Below are 25,062 nucleotides of genomic sequence, written 5' to 3'. Positions count from 1 at the left end.
GTAAAGTTCTTAGTATATGCCTGCCACAGAATAGAGGCTAAATAAACATATCCTTATAATTAGAGAACCTAGAACTGTATTCAGGACCAAGCAATCCAAAAGAGTACTTCCCAGATGCTTGGAAGTGTCTGTGCTTGATGTTTCCTGTGGTTTCATTTTTCCTTTAACTCTAATTGGATGGTTACCTCAAAGTTTTTCAAAACCAAACAGTGTATTGATCCTAAATAAACACAAAAAATGAATGAAGACACTTTATTTCACTACTTGTCTCAGTCAGTTTCTCTCCATAGATGACATTTGTACAGGGAACAAAGAGAGAAACATGAATCCTCTTGACTTATCTCCTATTTATTCTTTCACAGTCTTCCCCTGGCCATCAAAAACTGTTTCCTCATTTATACTCAGCGAGAAAACTTCAACATTGTTATCTGTGCCTTTTCCTGGGATGGTTATAGATCTATCCCTGCATAAAAGATCAGCAGCAGTTGGTCATCTCATTTGCCTTTCAGCTGTCATAAAGCTGAAGTTAATGACTGACCTATTGTGTTCAGAACCCAATATTGGGTACATAGTAACTGGCCGTTAAAAATTATATTTAATGACACAGAAAAATGTTTACAATGTATTGATAAGTAAGGGGGAAGTTATAAAATAGGATATAGTGTTTGATACCACTTTTGTTCCCAGGTGGCATTAGTGGGAAAGTGAAAGTGAAGTGAGCAAAAGTTGCTCAGTCGTGTCCAACTCTTTGTGACCCCATGGACTGTCCATGGAATTTTCCAGGCCAGAATACTGGAGTGGGTAGCTTTTCTCTTCGCCAGGGGATCTTCTCAACCCAGGGATCGAATCCAGATTTCCTGCATTGCAGGCGGATTCTTTACCAGCAAAGCCACAAGGGAAGCCCAGTGGTAAAAAACTCACCTATGAATGCAGGCGACAGGAGATGCAGGAGGCTGGGGTTTGATCCCTGGGTCGGGAAGATCTCCTGGAGTAGGAAATGGCAGCTTGCTCCAGTATTTTTGCCTGGGAAATCCTATGGACACAGGAACCTGGAGGGCTACAGTCCATTGGGCCACAAAGAGTTGGATATGTATGAGTGAGTATTTATATTGCATTACATTGGGGAAAAAATGTTCATAAATAGAAAAAAGTCTGGGAGGGTCAGTAGTTATCTCTGGGTGGTAGGATTATGAGTTGTTTTCATTTTCTTTGCTTCCTCACATTTCTCATTTTCTACAATAAATATGTTGCTTTTGAAATAGGAATAAACAAAATGTGGTGTTTTTTTTTCTTAAAGATCTGATGGTGGTGAACAGCTTCTAAGCGAAGCTTGTCCTGAGCAAGTCCAGGGAACTCTGTTAAGGAACTCCTGTGGTCTCGTTGGTGGGATTTACTTGACTGGGCCAAACTGTGAGACATGTTCTGGAAAGCAGGGAGATAGCAACTGAAGTTCAATCTGGTGGTGCTAAAAGATATGTATCTCTACATCCTTCCTAACTGGTTAATAATGGTTTAATTAAGAAAAGTAGATACACATTATTTAAGGGACAGCTCTAGTTATGCCTGGAGAATTTAATATTAAAGAAAATATGGGAGACCTAGCAGCAGAAATAGAGGCAGAGAAGCTAAATACACACATTCTCTTAATAGGCAAACTTCTCACCTTGATGTTTTATTATTCTCGAAGTGTTATTAAGGACTTTAAAGTACTTTAATGATAAGGCCCCTTATTTGAGTTACTTGCCATTAATATCCATTTGTTTATGTTACTTATGGGCTTCCCTGGTGGCCCAGTGGTAAATAATCTACCTGCAAGTCAGGAACCATAGGATATATGGGTTTGACCCTGGGTTGAGAAGATCCTCTGGAGGAGGGCACGGCAACCCACTCCAGTATTCTTGCCTGGAGAATCCCATGGACAGAGGAGCCTGGCGGGCTACAGTCCATAGGGTCACAAAGAGATGGACACAACTGAAGCAACTTAACATGCATGCACACGTGTTACTTATATTTTCTACTTAACAAAATTTGCTTCATTAAAAATAGTCCATTCATTCACGCATTCATTCATTCAACAAACAGTTACTAAACACCTATCTCATGCCAAGCACTGAGCTAGGTGCTGCAAACATAAAAATCAGTAATATCTAATTTTAATACCTGGGGGGTTAAAAACCCTCACAGGTCTAGCAGAAGAGAAAGACAAAAATACAGTTATAATTCAATGCATTCAATACATTCTATGATTGAAGCACTTTGGTGGGCATCTAACTCAGACTGGGGGTGGGAAGTGGGCCTAGGGAAGATCTCCAGAGATGAGCCTTAAAAAATAAGCAGGAATTTACCAGGTGGAAAAGTAGGAAAAGAGTAATCCATAAGAAGGAACAGCATATATAAAAATCGAGAATCATGAGAGAGCATGACATATTCAGAGAATTTCCTGCAGTTTGCAAAAGCCAGAACTTTTGTGCATATAAAGGACAAACAATGGTTGAGACAGTGATAGTTAATTTTATGTGTCAACTTGGCTGGTCAAAGATGATGGTGATACTGTTTACAATAGCTAGGACATGGACGCAACCTAGATGTCCATTGGCAGATGAATGGATAAGAAAGCTGTGGTACATACACACATGAAATATTACTCAGCTATTAAAAAGAATGCATTTGAATCAGTTCTAATGAGGTCGATGAAACTGGAGTGTATTATACAGAGTGAAGTAAGTCAGAAAGAAAAACACCCATTCAGTATATTAATGCATATATATGGAATTTAGAAAGATGGTAATAATGACCCTATATGCGAGACAGCAAAAGAGACATAGAGATAAAGAAAAGACTTTTGGACTCCGTGAGAGAAGACGAGGGTGGGATGATTTGAAAGAAAGCATTGAAACATACATATTACCATATGTGAAATAGATTGCCAGTCCAGGTTCGATGCATGAGACAGGGCACTCAGGGCTGGTGCACTGCAATGACCCTGAGGATGGGGAGGGAGGTGAGAGGGGGCTTCAGGATGGGGAACACATGTACACCCATGGTTGATTCATGTCAATGTATGGCAAAAACCACTACAATATTATAAAGTAATTAGCTTCCAATTAAAACAAATTAATTTAAAAAAAAGATGATGCTGATGTTTCTGCAAGGGTGCTTTTTGATAAGCAGCTGCTGCTGCTGCTGCTAAGTCACTTCAGTCACGTCAGACTCTTCGCAACTCCAGGGACTGTAGCCTACCAGGCACCTCCGTCCATGGGATATTCCAGGCAAGAGTACTGGAGTGGGTTGCCATTGCCTTCTCCTTTTTGATAAGAGTTACATTTAAATCGGTGGATTTGAGTAAAGCAGATTGCTCTCCATAATAAGGGTGGGCCTCAGCCAATCAGCTGAAGGCCTTAATAGAAAAAACCTGACAGCTCCTGAGGAGAAGGGAATTCTGCCAGCAGACTCTTTTGGACTTAAACTGCAACTGTTTCCTGGATCTGCAGCCTGCTGGGGTATTCTGAAGATTTTAGATTTGCCAGGCTGCATAATTGGATAAGCCAATTCCTTAAAATTATTCTTTTCTTATAACTGTGTATATACACATCATATTAATTTTGTTTCTCTGGAGAACTCTGACTAGTAAAGAGGGTAAAGGCGGAAGACAGGGAGAATTCTTCTGAACAGTCTTTAGTTTGAATGATCATGGGAAACTGTAGGTCTTCAGTTACCTACCATTGATTGAACAGTGATGTAAGAGAGCGGAAGTGGGTCTATAAGATCCTATAGAGATGTCAGTAGTCAACATCATTCCTCATTCTTTTCCATGTCTTCCACTTCTCGGTTTTGAAATCCATCCAACAGACATTTGCTTCATGCCAGTATGTGCCAGAGATAACGGTGCACAAAGATTGGAGAGACCAGTTAAGACTTTGCAAAGAAGGAAGTAACACTTGAGCAAACCACTGAAGCACAAATGTGAGCTCTGCAGGTAGACAAGAGCAGAAAGGGGGAGGACCATGTCATTCCAGGCGGATGGAATCATGTGGAAAAAGAACTAAATTTATTGAGCAATTGCTAGGTGCCATATTCTAGGTGTTTTGTATTATTAAGTGATTTAATATTTTTATTCTACCCTATGAGTAGAATCTTCTTGAAATTTCAGAAGAGGTTAAGTAAGTACCCAAGGTCGCATATTTAATAAGTTCTATAACTTAGACTCAAGTCAGAAAATCTGGCTTCAATGACCACTTTAAAAAAAAAATCTCCATCTTTATCTTCCTCAATCATGCAGTAGCCATCGATTCATTAAATCTTAAAGCCAGAAGGGTCCCTAGATAATTTGGTTGAGTGGTTCTTGCACAAGAAAATTATACATTAGGATCACTGAGGAGGTTTTTAAAAATATCAATGCCTATCATTGCCTTCCTTTATCCCCCAACTGGAGGAATCACAACACCCCCCAACACACACACCTCTCTTTTCTTTTTTCTCCTATTTAAAAAAATTGGGTTAAAACAGAAATAAAGCAAAATCTACCATTTTAACACTTTTAAAATGTTCAACTCAATGACATTAATTACATTCGCAATATTGTACAACCACCACCACTATCTATTTCCAAAATTTTTTGATTACCCAAAACAGAAACCTTGTAGCCATAGCTGCCATTCCCTCTTCCCCCACCCCCCAGGAGTCTCAAATTGATTTTCTTCTGTTTATGAATGTGCCTATTCTAAATACCACATATAAGTGGAATTATGCAGTAGTTGTCCTTTTGGGTATGGCTTATTTCAGTTAGCCAAGTGTCTTCAAGGTTCATCCATGATGTAGCATGTATTGAAACTTCATTCCTTTTTTGGACAAGTAATATTCAACTGTATGGATATACTGTATTTTCTTTATCCATTCATCTGTTGGGGCACTTAGGTTGTCCCTCTTTCCGCAAAGACATACTGAGGATCCACTGCTTTTTAAAACTGAACAATGTCATACACAAAGAGAATAAAATGGCAAAAGGAGGCAGGGTCTAAGTACCAGATAGAACAGGAAAAAGACCCAGAGTAGTGATATGTATACATTTTGGTCTGGATGGTAAGAGGCTAGTTTTTAGGGTGGGGCTCTAATGTCAGGGGTGCTCACGTGACTGAGGCTTTTATCCAACTTTCTGCATAGATATTTTGTCATCCTCACTCCTGTACCCTGTCAGAGAACTTATGATTTCAGGAAAATGAAAATAGTTTATTCTGTTATGGAAGCGGAATGTGACTCTGACAGTGATAATGGCTTGTCCTTTTAGGCAATAAAATAATTTTTTTCCTGAAACCATTTGCATGAACAAGTGGTAGTTACTTCTGGGCTAGAACGTCAGACCAGGTTGTATCTGTGGGTGGCAGGAGTAAAGCTGAGAAGGTAAGATGGGGAAAGAGTGAGTAGATTGGGAAGAGGAAAGGGTGACAGGAGAGCAGAGAGGAGAGACTAACTTGGGGTGACATGCGACAAAGTTCCAGACAGAACTCTGGGACAAATTCTCTTCAACAATAGAAGCTACTGACCTGCTCCACATGGACTACCTGGTGCCCTTCACATAGAGGGTGTTCAACAATATGTGCCAACTTAGTTTTTCTAAAGTGAGCACCTTTAAGTTCTTTCTGTTCACAGTTAGGTGGGCCATTAGTTTTCTCCATTTTGCGGGGGGGGGGGGGTGTTTTCCACCTTTCCCCAATGCTGTCCCACTCCACAATCTCCTAAGATTTCATTTTCTCTCAAAGCTGAGTTGACCCATGTTTAGTGTTTAGCACCCTGTCTGTACAAATGTAAATATCAACATGGCTATCTACTGACAGTATTATTATTGACTTGTTCCATATTTCCTTGTTTTCACTGGATTTTAGAGTCATCAGTTGTGCCTTTCTTTTTCCTATGTTTTCCCATTCTTGCTTTTATGCTAATTCTGATTGTTTCCATTAGAGCTGAAAAAGTTGTCATGTTCTCTGGCTAAATCAAGATCTTGTCTTCTTAGTCTCTTTCTGATAGCTATTGCAAGTATGCTTTAATCTAAGTGCTACAAAGGAGAAATTGATAACATGCCTTATTTTATGCTTTTCTCAGATTGATGTAGATGCACTGTTGTTTGTCAGGCAATAATCTGATGCAATATGAGTGCTATTAATATTTTAATTGCAGTTTCAGCCATTATATATAGTCAGTACTCACTGCTCAGTTGCTTAGTCGTGTCTGATTCTTTGTGACCCTAGGGACTGTAGCATGCTAGGCTGCTCTGTCTATGGGACATTTCAGGCAAGAATATTGGGGTGACACAAAAATTAGCTCAATATGGATTAAATAGCTAAATGTGAGACCAGCACTATAAAACTTCTAGAGGAAAACATAGGCAGAACTCTGACAAATCACAGCAACATCTTTTTTGATCCATCTCCCAGAATAATGGAGATAGGAACAAAAATAAACAAATGAGACCTACTTAAGCTCAGCAACTTTTGCACAGCAAAGGAAAACAATAAACAAGATGAGAATACAACCCACAGATTGGGAGAAAATATTTGCAAATAATGTGACCGATAAGGGGTTAGTCTCCAAAATTTACAAACACTTAAATGATGCTTAACATCATCAAAACAAGCAATCCACTCAAAAAATGGGCAGAAGATCCAAACAGACATTTCTCCAAAGAGAATATACAGATGACCAACAGTCATATGAAAAGATGTTCAACACTGCTAGTTATTAGAGAAATGTAAATCAAAACTACAGTGAGACACCTCACATCAGTCAGAATGTCTATCATTTAAAAATTCACAAACAAATGCTGGAGAGGGTGTGGAGAGAAAGGAACCCTCTTACACTGTTGTTGAGAATGTAAATTAATACAGCCATTACGGAGAACAGGATGGAGGTTACTTTAAAAAACTAGAAATAGAGCTACCATATGACCTTGCGATCCTACTCCTGAGCATATATCCAGAGAAAAGCATGATCTGAAAGGATACAAGGACCCCAATATTCATGACAGCACTGTTTACAATAGCCAAGTCATGGAAGCAAACTAAATGTCCATCGACAGAGGAATGGATACAGCAAATGTGGTACATATGTACAATGGAATATTCCTCAGCCATTAAAAAGAATGAAATAATGCCATTTGCAGCAACATGGATGGACCTAGAGAGTGTCATACTGAGTGAAATAAGTCAGATAAAGAAGGAGAAATATTGTATGACATTCCTTGTATGTGGAATCTAAAAATAAATGATACAAATGAACTTGCTTACAAAACAGAAAGACTCACAGACTTAGAAAACAAACTTATGGTTGCCAGTGGGGAAGGGATAGTTAGGGAGTTTGGGAAGGTCACATATACACTGCTATATTCAAAATAGATAACCAACAAGGAACATGGAGCTCTACCCAATGTTATGTGTCAGCTTGGATGGGATGGGGGTTTGGGAGAGAATGGATACCTATATATGTATGGCTGAGTCCCTTCACTGTTCACCTGAAACTGCCACAAGTGTTAATCAGTTATACCCCAATACAAAATAAAAAGTTTAAAGTTTGAAAGAAAACACAAAGAACACTGGAATGGGATGCCATTTCCTCCTCCAGGAGATCTTCCTGGCCCAGGGATCTGTCCTAAGTAATATATTTGAGTTAGAATGATTCTGTCCAGGTTCTTTGAAATTTCTTTCTATATTTTTATAGAGATTCAGTGTGCCCATTTTGCATGCTAGCAAATAATGTTCAAAATCCTTCAAGATAGGCTGCAACAGTACACGAACTGAGAACTTCTAGGTTTACAAGCTGGATTTAAAGAAGGTAGAGGAACTAGACATCAAAATGCCAGCATCTGTTGGATCATAGGAAAAGCAAGGGACTTCCAGAAAAACATCTACTTCTGCTTCATTGACAACACTAAAGCCTTTGACTGTGTGGATCACAATAAACTGTGGAAAATTCTTAAAGAGAAGGAAATACCAGGCTACCTTACCTACCTCCTGAGGAGAAACCTGTATGCAGGTAGCAACAATCAGAACCGGACATGGAATAATGGACTGGTTCAAAATTGGGAAAGGAGTACATCAAGGCCATATATTGTCACTCTGCTTATTTAACTTAAATGTAGAGTACATCATGCTAAATGCCAGGCTGGATGAATCACAAGGTGGAATCAAGATTGCTGGGAGAAATATCAATAACCTCAGATATGCAGATGATACCGCCCTAACAGCAGAAAGCGGAAAGGAACTAAAGATCCTCTTGATGAAACTGAAAGAGGAGAGTGAAAAAGCTGGCTTAATATTCAACATTTAAAAAACAAAGATCATGGCTTCCAGACCTATCACTTCATGGCAAATAGATAGGGAAAAAGTGTAAACAGTGGCAGATTTTTTTTTCTTGGGCTCCAAGAAAATTTCTACATGACTATAAGCCATAAAATTAAAAGATCTTGATTCCTGGAAGAAAAATTATGCAAACCTAGAGAGTGTCTTAAAAAGCAGATATTACTTTTCTAACAAAGATCTGTATAGTCAAAGTTATGGTTTTTCCAGTAGTCATGTATGGATGTGAGAATTGGACCATAAAGAAGGCTGAGTGCCAGTGAATTGATGCCTTCAAATTGTGGTGCTGCAGAAGGCTCTTGAGAGTCCCTTGGACAGCAAGGAGAACTAACCAGTCAATCCTAAAGGAATCAGTCCTGAATATTCATTGGAAATACTGATGCTGAAGCTGAAACTCCAATACTTTGGCCACTTGATGTGAAGAGTCAACTCAATGGAAAAGACCCTGATGCTGGGAAAGATTTAGGAAAGGAGAAGGGGGCAACAGAGGATGAGATGGTTGTATGGCATCACAGACTCAAGGGACTTGAGTTTGAGCAAACTCTAGGAGGTCGTGAAGGACAGGAAAGCCTGGTGTGCTGCAGTCTGTGGGGTTTGAAAGAGTTGAATGGGACTTAGTGACTAGACACAACAACAAGAGATTCAGTTGGTTTACCGTAGGAGACTCCTAGGTTGTATGTCTTTTCTTTTCCCCTCCTTTAGTTGAATTTGCTTATGTTGGTTCTTTTATAATCTGAGTATTTGAAATCTTATACAATTAACTTTTCTTGCAGCCCGCCATTTACATCTTCATAAAAGTGTTCAGTTTCATGATTTGTTTATAGACATTTCATTTTGATAATTTACTACTTAACACGCAATGTGAATATTATCACATCTTCTAAGAAGGGCAGACATTTACTTCTTCATGGTAAATCCCTCACTTCCTAAGTGTGACTGGTTTAAGAAAGGGCATGTTCTTTACTTTCTACTGTTATTTCTCACTTATCATTCTTGTCTTTCAAATTCTACTTTGTTAGTTTATTTAATAACTAATTTTCTAGTTCCAGAGGTTGGAGCTTAAAAGGAGGTTCTTTTCCCACTAAAACAGTAGGCCTTTACAAAAAGATATAGACTCACAGAGTATTAATAAAATACAAGCAGACTTAAATGATACCTCTAATTCTTCTGATCCTCATGGGTTGCAGTGGAGAAGAGAGAGAATTCAAAGAGGGGTGTTAAAGGTTATGTTAGGCAGGGTTCAGCACAAGGATGGGTAGACTCATGCTCACAGCCTTTGGAGCATCAGAATATGGTCCCCTTTTTCATCAGTTTGGAGGGAGAATGGCTTCTCTCAGTAGGTCTCAGAAGGTATGTTTAATAGCACAGATCCTATGCATATCGTGATGTCTCACAATATCCTGGAAAGATGGTTGTTGGGTCTTCCCTTTCAGGTGACCAGTTAGGTATGGTCTGTTTATTTTCATTCAGGGGCAAGACTGTCCAAGGGTACCAGGGTAATAAGGTTTCTCAGGACTTGGCTTCTCAGGTATAAGGTAGTAACCAATCAGTTTCTGATAAATATTTAGTTCAAAGCCAGTCTGACTCATGAGTGTCAAATATCACACCAATGCCTACATTTAAATCACTATCTTATAATCAAGTTGCACTAGCTAGCTTTATATCTAAGACTTTTTACTATTTTAGGGGTTAGTCTGGTAACTAAAGAAAGAAGTTCTTATTACCAAGTGCGATTTGCCTTAGGCACCATAAGGGTTATGTCTAAGGATTCCCACTAAAATGATAGGGATGAGTGTTAATATTTTCACCGTTAGGACAGACGTGATCTTGGGCCTCATGTTGTGGGATGTAGCATAGGAAAGGACCTCTTTTGGATACAAATACTGCTTTCATGCTTGAATTGTGCCCATTGTTCAAGCAGACACCAACTATGTATCCTTTTAATCCATTTATGCCCAGCATTTCAAGTTGATACATTTGTAGCTCCGGAGGCTAGTCTTCTGGTCCTGTTGTTTCACATTCCTTCTGCTCAGGGGAGTTGCTTTACACAGCTGAAATGGACATTTCTGCCTGGGAGGGGGACATCCCCATATAAAGTCAGGGGCCCTGGAGCCATGAAATTAGTTCAGATTCCTCATCTCTGTAAAGAAGGAGGAGAAGTTGAGTTGGCACATTGGTCAGAATAACTGAGAGCAGGTAGTAGAAAGCTGTGATCATTGAATTGCATGTGATCCCTCATGGGAGGGATACCAAAACACTAGATATGTGAAATCATTAAACTGACAAACTGATTTTGAAGAGAGTTGAGTTGAAAGATCCCAACAATTATCATCTAAAACTCTTTATCTTAAAATAGACATAATTATTGCTCTATTTGGTGGCAGAGCTAGAACTCAAAATCAGCATTTCTGACTCCTAAATTTTTTATCTCTAGGAAAAAATTTTTGGTTTTTCCCTTTCTCCTCTTTTTTTCTTTATAGGTTACATATGCTTAAAGCCCTAGTTCAGGCATCCTTTCCACCTGGAAATCTGCAAAGATCTTCTGTGTTTGGGTTTAGATGCCTTTTGTATGTGCCCTTTCCTGTATTCAAGTAGTTACTTGCATTACTGACTTTTAAAAATATTAAATTTGAATTGCTTGCTGTCTCTTCCACTAGTTTTATTTATCTTTCTATTTATAGAGTCTGGAGTGGTGCTGGGGACATGGTACCTCATTATTTACTGAAATGTTAACAGGCTGAATGACTTAAATGTGCACAAATGTAAGTACTAGTCAGGATTCCAGATTCTCTTCAAGAATTATACTCACAGAGCCTGAAATTAAAGGAAAACTAGAGAGAATGAATAAGATCTTGAGACTTCCCTGGTGGTCCAGTTGCTAAGGCTCCATTCTCCCAATGCAGGGGGCATAGGTTCGATCCCTGGTAAGGGAAGATCTCACATGTTGAATTGTGCAGCCAAAAAAAAAAAAAAAACAACAACTCAAAATCTTTCGTATAAGACTGACTTCTGCATCAGTGGGATACAATATAATATTAAAGGTGTTGAGATATACCTGGAAGATATTAGGTATAAACTAATCCAGTGACAGAAATGAAAAAGATGACAGAGTTCAAATAATACTTTAAAATATGCAGTTGGACTAGGATTAAATATACTAATCTGTGCCTAACAGGATGTTGAATAAAATTTTCTTCTTCATTCATATATATGTATGTAGGAAAGTGAAAGTGAAAGTGAAGTCGCTCAGTCATGTCCAACTCTTTGCGACCCGTGGACTGTAGCCCACCAAGCTCCTCCGTCCATGGGATTCTCCAGGCAAGAATACTGGAGTGGGTTGCCATTTCCTTCTTCAGGGGATCTTCCCGAACCAGGGATCGAACCCAGGTCTCCCACATTGCAGGCAGATGCTTTAACCTCTGCGATATATATATATCTCAAAGTGATTCAGTTTTATACATGTGCATATATATGTATATACATATATATAATACAATTATTTTGCTGTACACCAGAAACTAACAGATTGTGAATCAACTATACTTATTTGAAAACAAAACAAAAAACCTTCCTCTTACCTCAGAATTAGAATCCAGGATCTCACAACAAGGGACAAAATGTCTGACTTTCAAAAGCCAATCAGTTTGGTCCAAATATAAGGGGCCTTTAAGCTATCATTAAGACCATTCCTCCTTCCCATTCCTTAAAATCCTGGGAAAGGAAATAGGGTGTCCCAGCTATCTATTGCAGGTAACAAGTCACTCCAAAGCTTTAGTGGCTTAAAATGACAATACTCATTTTACTATCTGTCATGGTTTCTAAGATCAGGAATTTGGAAATACCTTGGAAGGGCAGTTCTGACTCAGGGTCTTATATACACTTAAAGTCAGATGAGTGGCTGGACTTGCAACAGCAGGGGGCTGGAGCACCTGGGGGCTGACCAGGAATTTCTCTTTGTTCAGTCTTAGGACCTCTCCATGTGGTTTCTTTACATGGCTCGTTTGAGCTTATTCACAGCATGGTGGCTTCTGAGCAGTCAGACTACTGACCTGGTAGCTCAGAGCTCCAAGCACAAGTGTTGCAGCTAGGAAGGCATAGTTATATTTATGACTTAATCTCAGAATTTACAACAGGTCACTTCTGCCATACGGTACTGGTGAAATAGTCACAAAAATGGGGCTACTTTTAAAGGGAAGGAGCATAGACCCTACTTCTCTATTTAATAATGTCAAACTCACATTTAAAAAAAACTAGACATGTAGTATGGGAGATACTAGATTGGTGGCTCTCTTTGGAAAACACAGTCTGTCAAAGGGATCGTATCTGTTATGGGTCCTTGGTCCAAGAACAGTGTGTGCTTTTTCCTAATGGGGAGGGGAGAGGGATATTCCCCTTTAAAATCTACTGAGGGTGAAGGTTACCAAATTATTATTTATAACAATTGGGTGTGCTTTCTTCCTCCAACTGAAAGTCTGCTTAGACAGCACATTTAATTTGCTCTTTACTTGCTTGAGCAAAGAGAAGTAAGATTGGAGAGAAGTGGGGAGTGATGAGTAGCTGATATAATACTCACTGGAGTGGTAAGGATATATGACTTTCCTGGGGTCAAGTGAATGCTGTTGGCGCCTCACTAAGAGAACTTCCCAACAGGCAAGAGAACCCAAACAGCAAAAACCTGTGGCCCATAGCAGCCTACATCAAGGATTTGTGCACTGGGGAGACTAAATAATTGATGCAAGATAGCATGCATTTGGATGTCTACAACCTAGAGACTATCAGTGGCCTTTTAGAGTTAGTACAGAAACAAAGACAACAATCAAAGACAGAATTTCACCTTGTATTAGAGTCAGGGTGCAACCTGAGACACAGAACCAGTAGGATATGTATTATAAGGAATTGGCTAATGTAATTGTCAGGGCTGGATAATGAAGTCTGTGGTCTATAGGGCAGGCAATCAGAAAGAAAAGATCAGGAGCATGTTGGAAACCATGCTGCTGCTGCTAAGTCACTTCAGTCATGTCCAACTCTGTGTGACCCCACAGACGGCAGCCTGCCAGGCTCCCCCATCCCTGGGATTCTCCAGGCAAGAACACTGGAGTGGGTTGCCATTTCTTTCTCCAATGGATGCTAGTGAAAAGTGAAAGTGAAGTAGCTCAGTCGTGTCCGACCCTTGCTCAGTCATGTCTGACTCTTCTCAACCCCATGGACTGCAGCCTACCAGGCTCCTCTGCCCATGGGATTTTCCAGGCAAGAGTACTGGAGTGGGGTGCCATTGCCTTCTCTGGTTGGAAACCATGAGAACAGGCCAAAGCTTCTTGTCCACAGGTAGTAAGGAAAGAAGGTCATGAGAAGCCTGGAACCCTAATGGCATGAACTATTTGGAATTTCTGAGCTCATGGAAAGCCTAATCTCTTTTTGAATGAGCTTACTTGTTTAGGTCAGAGGTTAACCCACTCCAGTATTCTTGCCTGGGAAATCCTGTGGACAGAGGAGCCTGATGGCTACAGTCCATGGGGTTGCAAAGAGTCAGACACAGCTGAGTGACTTTCACTTCACTTCACCCAGGATAGTCTTTCTTTTATTAACTTAAAGTCAGCTGATTAGGAACTTCTGTCACATCTGTAAAAACCTTCATAGCAGCACATAGATTAGTGTTAGATTAAATAACTTGGGAATGTAGTTCAGCCTAGCCACGTTTATACATCCAAAAGCCATCACACAGCAGCAACCAGTGTCTGAGATATGTGTCCTTTCCCTTCCTCCCTGTGCCAATACACCGGAGAAGCTGGAGCCTAGCTCCTTTCTCTCAGGAGTAAAACAGCAAAATGTGTCCTTCCCCTATTCATGCTCCTGGGACTAGAAATATGGCTGCAGTGGGAAGGGAAAAGCTTTGATGGATATAAACCACAATTTTAACAATTTTAAGCAAATATGAAGTTATGAAATGTCATTAAGATACTTGCTGACTAGCAAGGAAAGGCTATTTAACAGCAAATTTGGGTACAATGACTGCAGATAAAATTCCACTGAGTTGAGACAAGTAAATAACAAAGTGATGAGATTACAAAAATTAGAACTATTGCAGATGTTAAATAAGGAAGAAAAAAAAGTGACTAGAGTGGTCAGGGAAGGCTTGTTTCTAAAAGGCAGGATTTGGACTGGGCCTTCTTTAAAGATCAACAGTTTATAAAGTGGGAGCAGAGAGGAAACTAGCAGGAATAAAGACTTAAGAGAAACATGTAATGTGGGGTGTCAGGACAGGGAGAACACTGGAGTGAAGTCTCTGTGTTAAGGAGCTAAGTACTGATGGGGAAGGCTAGGCAGGATCTTGAGAGCTAGGCAGAGGAGTTGAGACTCAGTGAGGTAGTTGGTAGGAAATAGTGTATGTTCTTGAATGGGGAAAGCTTGAGGGAAGTTTTTTGTTTTGTTTGAATCTGTTAAAGACATTAATGTGACAGTAGAATAACATAGTTGGATTTTAGAAAAGAAGGACTAGGATTCAAGGGGACTAGTTAGGATGCTGTTGCAATATGCTAGATGGGAATTCACAAAAATCTGATCCAGATTCAAAAGGTGAAATAAATTGGAGGAGAAAGGAAAAGTCAGAAAAATATTTCAGAGACAAAAACAATAAAATTGATGACCAAATGGAGTGTGATGGCAGAAAGAATAATTGAGTGTTCCTTGGTTTCTAGCTTGGGGAACTACAAAGATGGTGGTATTTCAAACATAAATGAGGAATTTAGGGACAGAAAATCTATTTGGGAGACCAAGATTGTTAATTCAGTTTGTGACTAAAGCTAAAGTAATGATTCAAAGTGGAAATATCCTGATAAAAGTTTAAAAAAAGAGAACATCCAGATTAGTTTAATAGCATTATGCATGAAGGACTGCAAGTTGGAGATCCAGGCCAGGAACTGAAGGGCTTGGAGGCACAGGTGGTGGTTTTTAAAATAATTCTTCCAGCTGAAGGTAGTGTCATTTAGAAGAGAAACGAATAAATAGGAACAGTTGGTTTATCCAGATGGTGTTAAAGAACAAAATCAAATCCCCGGATTTGATTTCTGGACCGTGGTTTAAGATCCTGGAACTGATGAGTTTTTGGCAATGAACAAGGGAAATATGTCATGAAGACAAAAAATAAAAGGTTTCCTTTTTAAATTTTTTTGTTTTGGGGGGGAAGAAATCATTGGGAAGGAAATAGCAAATTGTTCTTGGGGAAAGGGGAAAGAACTAAAGAGAACTGAATGAACAAATACTGGTCTCAAAGAAAGAATAACATTGTAGAAGACACCCAGTGTTTCAAAAGAGTTAATTATAGGTGAAAGGAAGCTGGATTTATTAATATTCTTTGAGATTTTACTATATGCCAGCACCATGGCAAATCCTTCATACAACATGGACATCTTTCTACACCAGTAAAGATCAGCATTATTATTTTAAACGGATGCATAGTGTAGTAGGAGGGTCATTCTGGTGTGCTACAATGAAGTCTCCTGTTCATACATTTTCCCAACCTTTTTATGTGCTCTCTTTTCTCAATACCAGATGAACTTAAAAAAAAATTTCAACAATTATGATTCAAATAATATATTAAAAAGTATACAAAATGTTTTCTTTCTATTATTTCCTGTCTCACCTCAATGATTATTAGTTTCCTTTGTATGTTTCCATAATTCCTTTATGTTGTACTTTTTATATTATATAAACAAATATAAATATGTACTTTTTTCCTTTCTTAAAAAACACATAAGGTAAAAAGCATCTTGTGTTCATCTCTTTAGGGTAAAATCTTAGATGTGATATTGCTGAATTGAAGGGTAGTTTCAGTTAGAATCTTAAACCTATTGCCCAGTTGCTCATCAGAAAAGTTGTATATAGCAACAGTGCATGAATGTCATAAAATCAAAATTTTATTTTCTACTTTCAGTATTCCATATATTTGAAGATGTATGGGAATCCAGAATAAATGTTTAAAAAATCATGATAATTCATAATACTAGTTTTGGTATCATACAGAAGTGATTATACAAAAGAATTTGGGCTTAATAACTTATAGACAAATGGACACAAAGGAAAGGTTTGATCTACCTTGTTATTTATTTTTCTATCTTATTGGGTTGATAGAGAGGTAGGAATGAAAAAAATGGAAAAAATCAGTTATTTATTATTTAAAGAAATACAGTTTAATGAGACAAAGAATAATCATGATGAGAAACTGGGGCTGACTTAGGATGAGAGTGAAAAAAGGATAGACAGTTTCACCTGAGCTTGTATAATGATAAGGCATATTGTCAGATCATCTCTTCCTATTACTTTAGGAAAAAAAAAAAAACTCCTGTTACAACCTCTGCTTTCTATTATTGAATTGATGCATGAGATTATAATGGAATTTAAAGCTATAATTCAACTGATGAACATGTACATTTGTCTTTTTTTCCTTCTTAAATAGACTTGATTGCCTGGAGAAATGGATACTTCTCCCTCCAAAAAATATCCAGTTAAAAAACGGGTGAAAATACATCCAAACACAGTAATGGTGAAATATACATCTCATTATCCTCAGCCTGGGGATGGTGGATATGAAGAAATCAATGAAGACTATGGAAGTTTTATGGAAGAAAATCCAAAGAAAGGCCTGCTCAGTGAAATGAAAAGAAAAGGAAGAACCTTCTTTGGAACCATGGATACCTGCCCTCCAACAGAAGACCCAGTGACCAATGAGATTGGACAGTTCCAAAGCTTTGCAGAAAAAAATATTTTTCAATCCAGAAAAATGTGGATAGTGCTGTTTGGATCTGCTTTGGCTCATGGATGTGTAGCTCTTATCACTCGGCTTGTTTCCGATCGTTCCAAAGTTCCATCTCTAGAACTGATTTTTATCCGTTCTGTTTTGCAGGTCTTATCTGTGTTAGTTGTGTGTTACTACCAGGAAGCGCCCTTTGGACCAAGTGGATACAGACTGCGACTTTTCTTTTATGGTGTATGCAATGTCATCTCTATCACCTGTGCTTATACATCATTTTCAATAGTTCCTCCCAGCAATGGGACCACTATGTGGAGAGCCACAACCACTGTCTTCAGTGCCATTTTGGCTTTTTTACTTGTAGATGAGAAAATGGCTTATGTTGACATGGCTACAGTTGTTTGCAGCATCTTAGGTGTTTGTCTTGTCATGATCCCCAACATTGTTGATGAAGATAATTCTTTGCTAAATGCCTGGAAAGAAGCCTTTGGGTACACTATGACTGTGATGGCTGGACTCACCACTGCTCTTTCCATGATAGTGTACAGATCCATTAAAGAGAAGATCAGCATGTGGACTGCACTGTTTACATTTGGCTGGACTGGAACAGTCTGGGGAATATCTACTATGTTTGTTCTTCAAGAACCCATCATCCCATTAGATGGAGAAACCTGGAGTTATCTAATTGCTATATGCATTTGTTCTACTGCAGCCTTCTTGGGAGTTTATTATGCCTTAGACAAATTCCATCCAGCTTTGGTCAGCACAGTACAACATCTGGAGATTGTGGTAGCAATGGTGTTGCAGCTTCTAGTGTTACATATATTTCCTAGTGTCTATGATGTCTTTGGAGGGGTAATCATTATGATTAGTGTTTTTGTCCTTGCTGGCTATAAACTTTACTGGAGGAATTTAAGAAGGCAGGATTATCAGGAAATACTAGACTCTCCCATTAAATGAATACTTGATTGTTATCTTGTTAATGTTCAGTTACTAATAGGTACACTGCCATTTTAATGTTCACCTATAAATGTTTTTTTTGTGTTGTATAACTGACAGAGTGCTATATATAATTAATATATACAGATGTAGAAAAATTTATTCTAGTCTTCTAAATATTAAATTATGTGGAATATCATGAATCTGGTCTCTTTGCTGTTAACAATAAAAGGTAATTTTTATTATACATTATTATTTATTATAAATAATAAAAGGTGGTAGAGAATGTCAGTTTTTAGCACTAAAGAACATAAGACTTGAAGAAATGACTCCTTTCCAGTGGAAATTCAGCAGTCCTAAAGATTAAGAAGTTAGAAAAAACGTTCATGTCCAGTGTTCTATGTGTTCAACAAAAATCCTTCAATATTCAGAACTCTGTAAGATGAAATGCTGAATACCAAGCCCTGTTATTGTCATCTGTTTGCATTAGGGAACTAGAGATGATTGGGCTGGGTAAAGTAGCTGGAGTTGAAGCAAGAAAGAGGCAACAAAGGAAAGGAGTTGGTTTTTCACTGGCAATGGTGGTCATCCTACCTTAGGAAAGGAAACTGTCTTCTCCTTGCCCTGGCCATATTAGGCAATGCATAGGAAATGGAGGTAGGGAGAACATGGATTCCTGCCAGCTCTACTTAGTCTATGCCATTTTGTGTCGTATGGTGTGAGACTGAATGCTGCAGGAGGGTCTACTCACCCTCAGTTATGCCGGTCTCTTCCAAACCTGCCCTTGTTTATGATTTTGTAGCAAGTACATGTGTGAGCTGCAGCAAAGGTACTCCTTACTCCTGGAAAAGACACTAACGGTAATCACAGTACAGCAGAAAACTGACAACTTCGTGTACTGGATTCTTTTCAAAAGAGCTGCTGGTGCTTCAGTTGTGTCCAACTCTGTCACCCCAGAGACAGCAGCCCACCAGGATCCCCTGCCCCTGGGATTCTCCAGGCAAGAACACTGGAGTGGGTTGCCATTTCCTTCTCCAATGCATAAAAGTGAAAGTGAAGTTGTTCAGTCGTGTCTGACTCTTCACGACCCTGTTGACTGCAGCCTTCCAGGCTCCTCCGTCCATGGGATTTTCCAGGCAAGAGTACAAGTCTGTAAAACTGCATAAGGTAGCATTAATTTGGATCCAGTCTGGGAAGTTTTTACTAATTTAGCACAAACAAATGTTGATATGTTACTGGTTATTAAGTTACTGTTATTGAGCTATCTTAACCTCAGATACACTCATCTATAACTTTCCTATGTGATGCTATGGCTCAGACTCTACAAACTACATTTTTCCTATGCCAGCCGGTATCTTGCTAGGTTAGAGGTGATAGCTGCTCTCTGTAGTTACCACATCTGGGCTACTTCAGTATTCTTTTTTTTGCTTTTCCAGTCCATCAACACCCAGTGGTAAGTTCTCTGTTGTAATATCTTTTGATTTCTGTTCTCTTGACTAACATGCCTTTGGACAATACCCCAAAGGAACCCACAGCCATTTGTAGGGTGTTTGTGTTTTTGGGAAAATGTTAACATTCAGATTTTCTGGGAATTACTGGCTCTCAATAGAAATTATGCAAATTGAAGCAAAGAAACAAAAAGATTTGAAAAAAAAATGAACAGATCTTGGAATGACCTGTACTAAGGAGTAAGAAATTTAGCATAAATGTAAGTGTAGTCACAGAGAAAGAGAGAACAGGCAGAAAAAAATACTTGAAGAAATGCTGGCCTAGAGTCTTCCAAATTCAATAAAAAGATACAATAACCAGCAATCCACACATCCAGGGAAATAAGTGAACCCCCCCAGCAGCATAAATACAAAGAAAACCACACCTAGAAACATAGTGTAACTGTTGATAAACTAAGATAAAGAAACAAATCTTAAAAGCAGCCTGACCTACAGAAAAACAATGATAAGAATTACAGCTAGCTTCTCATCAGAAACAGTGGAGGCCAAAAAGCAACAGAATGACAGTTTAAAGTGCTGTTAAGAAAACCCTTTGATGTCTTCTCATTGCCTATAGTATAAAACAAAGGCCCTTAACTTGCATAACCCACTCTTGCTTATACTTTGTCATCTTTTGCTCTAGCAATATTCTACTGTTGTGTACTTCCTTTTTTAAAAAACTAAAAAAAAATTTTTATGGAGGCCCCTCTATGTGAAAAGCCCTTCTCTTCTTTGCCTACTTATTTACCTTGACTAGCCTGATCACACACACACCTCCCCTCGCATTGTGGCCTAATGTCTCCCTGTAGACATCTATTGCTGTATTTACTATACAAATAATAAGTATCAGTTTAAATTTCATTCTCTGACATTGGATGGAGCTCCTTTAAGACTGATTTTTAGATCTCTGGTATGTATTGTAGTGCTTAACACAGATTGAACTCAATAAATTTTTGTTTAATTAATTCCCATAAAAGAGTAATAATACTCAACCCAGAAAGTGAATTTAGTTACCAGGGTTCACTAATTTCTACACTTCACAGTCAAGCCTGTGATTAGTGACTTCTTACTGATTTAGTAGGTAGGATTTTGTTTTTGTTTGTTTTGTCCTATGTAGTCCTTACAGTGATATTAAACCAGATCATTCTCTCTAATCATTTCTAACTACAAGTCCTCAATAGTTTCCTGGGAAAGGTCTTGAGACACGGAGGCTCATTTTTCCTTTCCTTGTCTTCAAATTCTTTCCTCTGGGATGAATCAAGTGAACTATCTATATGTTCTTATCCTAGATTGATTAGCTACCTGTATCTGAAACCCCATTTCTAGTCCATAGGTCATAAGTTTTGACCTAAATATTGTTGCCTGATTCTGGCTAGTCCACTCAGAACTAATTAGCAGGGTTGATTCCCATTTTTGGTTTGAGTTCTGCTAAAAGAGAGGAAGAAGAAGTCAAGCACATGTTTCTATTTGGAAGTTGGGGAGACAGTGTGAAAGGTCTCTGGGACAACACCCACCCCTTACAAACATGGGCTCCATATGTCTAAGTACACTATTGAGCAATTCCATACATGACTTCCTGTCTATCTACCCCAATGCTTTCCTCTCATTTCTGTATCCTTATTTTTATTCTTCAATTCCTTCTCTTTCTCTTGTATTTTTTGAGTTTTTCTTTCTTTCTTTCTTTCTTGAGTTCCTGGTAAGAATAGGGTGATGAGGGAACATTTAAAGAAAAGTTAAAAGGAAAACATGTATTTACAGGAAACTAAAATCCTTTTATGAAAAAATTCTCTCCCTTTTTTTATTACTTAAACAGATGGCACACAATAGTAGTTAAGAGATCTGGATCAAAATCTCACAGTCTGTTCAGATCATTGACACATTCAAAATACATAATCCCTTACAAAATAAAATCTAAAATTAAACGACTTCAGCATATTTTTTTTCTGGGTTTATTTTCCCCATTTATGGAAGTGGTTTAAGCTACCTGATAGCAAGGACTATTTTACCTGTTATGTTTGTATTCACATTCTCCTAATCCCATCACATGTTAAAAAACTAAAGCTGAACTGAGCCAGGTGTAGCTAAGTTCGTTATGAGCCAGGTGTACCTAACAGTTTGTTGTGTGAAACTATTTTGGAGAAATAGTTTCAACCTCTGGACAATGGGTTTATACAGCTTCAAAAATGAATTAAATATCTCAATCCATAAACTTTATAAGATGTATCAACAAATAAAACTATTGTTAGACAGAGATATAACAATAGTGTGGGCTGCTGTAACAAAATGCCATAGACTGGGTGGCTTAAACAACAATTAAACTTCTCACGGTTTTGGAGATTGGAAGTCCCACGTCCGGATGCCAGCATGGTTAGTTTCTGGTGAACACTCTCTTCCTGGTTTGCACATGGCTGCTTTCTCACTGTGTCTTTTAGTTGTGAGGACAGACAGCAAGACAGTGTCTACGTCTCTGCCGTCACTTCTTATAAAGGACACTAATTCTATAGGATTAGGGCCCCACTCTTATCACCTCAGTTAACCTAAATTATCTCTGAAAGGCCTTGTCTCCAAATACAGTCACACTGGGGGGTTAGAGCATCAACACAGGAATTTTGAGAGGGGACACAATTCAGTCCATAGCAGCCATGATAAAATATACAAAGGTATTTAGATCCTTAGAATAAATCCAAAATCCACTTACATTATTAACTTTAGATCCTAATTACAGGATACAGATGGAGTTGCTGCCCAGATTTTCCTGGTCCACTTGCCCTCTCAACTTGAGGCCAGGAAGGGGCCACAGGTGATTTATGTTTGACCATGTGATCCTATATATGGCAAGTGAACCATATTCCTCTATTAGGATACAGATGAATAATTCTGAAGTTAAATACAGAAAAGCGTAAATGAATGAAATTGGGGATTGAAGCTGTACTAATGCCTTAAACAATACTTACTGATGATCTACCATGTGCTAGAATCTGCCTGCAAAGTGGGAGACTTGGGTTCGATCCCTGGGTCCAAGATCCCCTGGAGAAGGAAATGGCAACCCACCCCAGTATTCTTGCCTGGACAATTCCATGTGTTACAGTCCATGGGGTCGCAAAGCGTCAGACAGGACTAAGTGCCTAACACTACCATGTGCTAGGTACTGGGGAAAAACAGTACTGACTGACATGATTTCTGATTGAGTTTACAATCCAGGTAGGGGTAGGGAGGTCTTCCCAGGTGGTAAAGAATCCCCTTGCCAGTGCAGGAGACGCTGGTTGTATCCCTAGGAAATGGCAAAAAGCTCCAGGATTCTTGCCTGGCAAATTCCATGGAAAGAGGAACCTGGTGGGCTTCAGATCCATGGAATCGCAAAAAGTCTGGCTCTTTCAGCAGCTGGATGGGGAAAACACCTGTGCACTTACCAGGCTTCCCTGGGCGGCAAACGCCTAAGCAGAGCCACAGAGATGGCTGGGGAGGAAGAGGCAGGTGATGGGGTCTGAAGCTCCGCCGTGGGGAGAACCAACTTACTGATGGCAGGTGTCTGGGGCTGGGCAGCTAAGAAAGAACAGACCTGTCAACGAAAGTCACTGTCCTCACAGCAAGGCTACGGCAACCAAGAATGGAAGCTATCCACGCACCAGGGCGCTTCGAAGGCCCTCAGACTCAGCTTATTTTGGTTTGCGGTTCAAGTTAAGGACACGTCTTACATTTTTCTCTCAGGACTCTACGTTCAGGCCTTTTTGTTTGCTTCTCATTTTCGCTCCCGTCCCTAAGAACTTTCCGCTAGTAAGACCTTCTTCAGGTGCAGAAACCAGAAGGAAGCTCCCAGAGCAGTCGGGGCTTAACTCGGAAAGCAGTCAGTTCTGCTGTGGAATCTCCTGTGGCGCTGAGGAGGAAGGCCCCAGAATAATCAGCCAGAGACACAGAAGCAACAAAACCCAGAAACTGGCAGGGCGCTTCTGTCTCTCTCACTCCCTCTCCACCGAGCAGCCTCAGCTCGACACCTAGCACAGCAATTGATTGACAGACGGGCTCGCCCAATCCCAGAGCGTCGAAGACCGCCCTCGCGTCAGTGATAGGAGGGAAGGGGAAGACTGAACCTATCAGATTGGGCAGGGAGGGGGGTTTCCTGTCCGCGCGGGTCCGCCCAGGGCCTCGCGACCAGTCGGCGCTGCAGCCCCGCCCTCCCGCCGCGCACGCCCCGCCTCTCTCCCCAGAGCTACGCGGCGGCAGAGCGGAGGCCTCGTGCCGTAACGGCCATCGCGGCGGCCGTGGCGGCGTCCCTGCCCTCCTCAAGTGAGCTGGCGCCGCCCGGGCTTGGCAGAGGGGAGGTGAGACGGTCCTGCCGGCAGGCAGACGCACAGACAGCCTTTTCTCGTCTGGGGAATCTACATAGCCCGTTACTTGCCGCGGAGCTTCCTCTTCCCTGCTGAAGTTAGCTCCCGGGGCGCCGTCTGCCGGCTCGGAGCGAAGCCGGAGGGGGCGGGGAGGCCGCTTGGTCGGGCCTGGGCTTTTTGCCTCGCGGCTTCGCGCGACCCTCCGGCCACTGTCCTGGGCGACGCAGCCCTACGACCTTCCTGTCCCTCCCTGGAGCGTCGGGTCCGGGTGAGCGCTGCGGCCGGCCGGTCCCGGAGGCTGGGAGGTCGAGTGTGTGGCGTGCACCCTCCTCCTTTTCTTTACCTCTCAAAGTCCTGACGGCTTTGTGGCGCATTCCGAAGCCGCGGTGGTGGTGGAGAGGGGCGCTTACCTCTAGGAGTGGGAGGGAGCCGTTCCGGGTGCGGAGGATGGACATCCTCGGGATGCGCCTCCCGCCCCTCCCCCCACCCAGCCCCCTGCCGTTTCCCTCGTTGGGAAATCTGGGTTATTATAATATCATGGATTCGTATGTGAGTTACTAGGGCTGTAAGCTTTTGACTTGAGTTGTAATATATCCGGGGGGAAAAATGTATCTTGGTAGTTGGTTTTGTAACCTTTCCTATGTGTGTCCATAAAAGTTTGCTATTAGAAGCTCGGGAAGCTGAATTTTGTGCGGGACTGAGAACCCTTACTTTATAGACGCCCAGTTTAGTGTCACACTAATGAACTAGTCACTTAAAAATAATTCTACCCGTTAACTTTGGCAAGAAACCAGGGGAGTTAGGAAAGGATGAGTTGAAGAAATTTCTATCCCCATCTTGGGTGGTGAGCAAAAAAAAGCTCACTGTCCAGTCAGGACGAGTAAATGTTGCAAGAGGTATTCATTTTTAAAAATCTTACTTTGGTAGATGTAAGAAAGACCAACCATACAGTTTATTAAGCAGATGGAAAGCGCTGTGTCTCAACCCTCAGGGAGTTTACAGAGTAAATGGGGAATTATCCAAGAAGAAGGTTCTGTTTGTCTGGTAATTGTCAGTAATGTTCAGTTCTTAAATAGGTATCCCTCATAGTTTAATAGAAACTCGAGATCTGTGCTTTGGTTGATTAATAGTTTTATTTCATTTTTATTGCAAACTTTACGATTTTTGGAAAATTCTGAACAGTTTGCAGAATGTTCAGGATTTCTCAGCTGTGCTTGTTC

At 40.1% G+C, this 25,062-nt stretch overlaps 3 protein-coding genes across 7 annotated transcripts in view; 2 read left to right on the top strand and 1 right to left on the bottom strand.

Annotated features, from left to right (window-relative positions):
- SLC35G2 (solute carrier family 35 member G2) overlaps positions 1-18,233 on the top strand; it is a 38,770-nt gene extending 20,537 nt beyond the window's left edge. Inside the window, exons 1-2 of one of the 2 annotated variants that reach the window (XM_005675532.3) lie at positions 10,679-11,107; positions 16,798-18,230. In XM_005675532.3, coding sequence (XP_005675589.1) covers positions 16,816-18,051 — 1,236 coding nt within the window. In that variant the 5' untranslated portion in view covers positions 10,679-11,107; positions 16,798-16,815 and the 3' untranslated portion in view covers positions 18,052-18,230. Of the gene's footprint in view, positions 1-10,678; positions 11,108-16,797 lie in introns of those variants that run through there. The other variant, XM_018050792.1, reaches the window with a different exon arrangement.
- LOC108636376 lies at positions 9,337-24,297 on the bottom strand. The gene is made up of 3 exons (XM_018050612.1): positions 24,253-24,297; positions 22,928-24,071; positions 9,337-10,485 (listed from the first exon to the last, which is right to left on the bottom strand). Exons 1-2 carry the CDS (start codon positions 24,295-24,297, stop codon positions 23,304-23,306), a joined length of 813 nt encoding a protein of 270 aa, XP_017906101.1. The 3' UTR covers positions 9,337-10,485; positions 22,928-23,303.
- NCK1 (NCK adaptor protein 1) overlaps positions 23,718-25,062 on the top strand; it is a 78,857-nt gene continuing 77,512 nt past the window's right edge. Inside the window, exon 1 of one of the 4 annotated variants that reach the window (XM_018050821.1) lies at positions 23,718-23,836. The gene's annotated coding sequence lies outside the window, so the exon portion shown is untranslated. Of the gene's footprint in view, positions 23,837-23,994; positions 24,111-25,062 lie in introns of those variants that run through there. The other 3 variants (XM_018050839.1, XM_018050814.1, XM_018050830.1) reach the window with 3 other exon arrangements.

Source organism: Capra hircus, chromosome 1, assembly GCF_001704415.2.
Source record: "Capra hircus breed San Clemente chromosome 1, ASM170441v1, whole genome shotgun sequence".
Classification (NCBI taxonomy): domain Eukaryota; kingdom Metazoa; phylum Chordata; class Mammalia; order Artiodactyla; family Bovidae; genus Capra; species Capra hircus.
The sequence above is the reverse complement of the archived record's forward strand: the minus strand, read 5'-3'. Positions and strand labels throughout refer to the sequence as shown.

Excerpts from the sequence above, each read along its gene's own strand:
- LOC108636376 (XM_018050612.1), bottom strand. The coding sequence starts at position 24,297 with ATGTCCATCCTCCGCACCCGGAACGGCTCCCTCCCACTCCTAGAG. Across the intron at positions 24,072-24,252 it reads GCTCCCTCCCACTCCTAGAG|GGCTGCGTCGCCCAGGACAG; the intron begins GTAAGCGCCCCT and ends GGAAGGTCGTAG.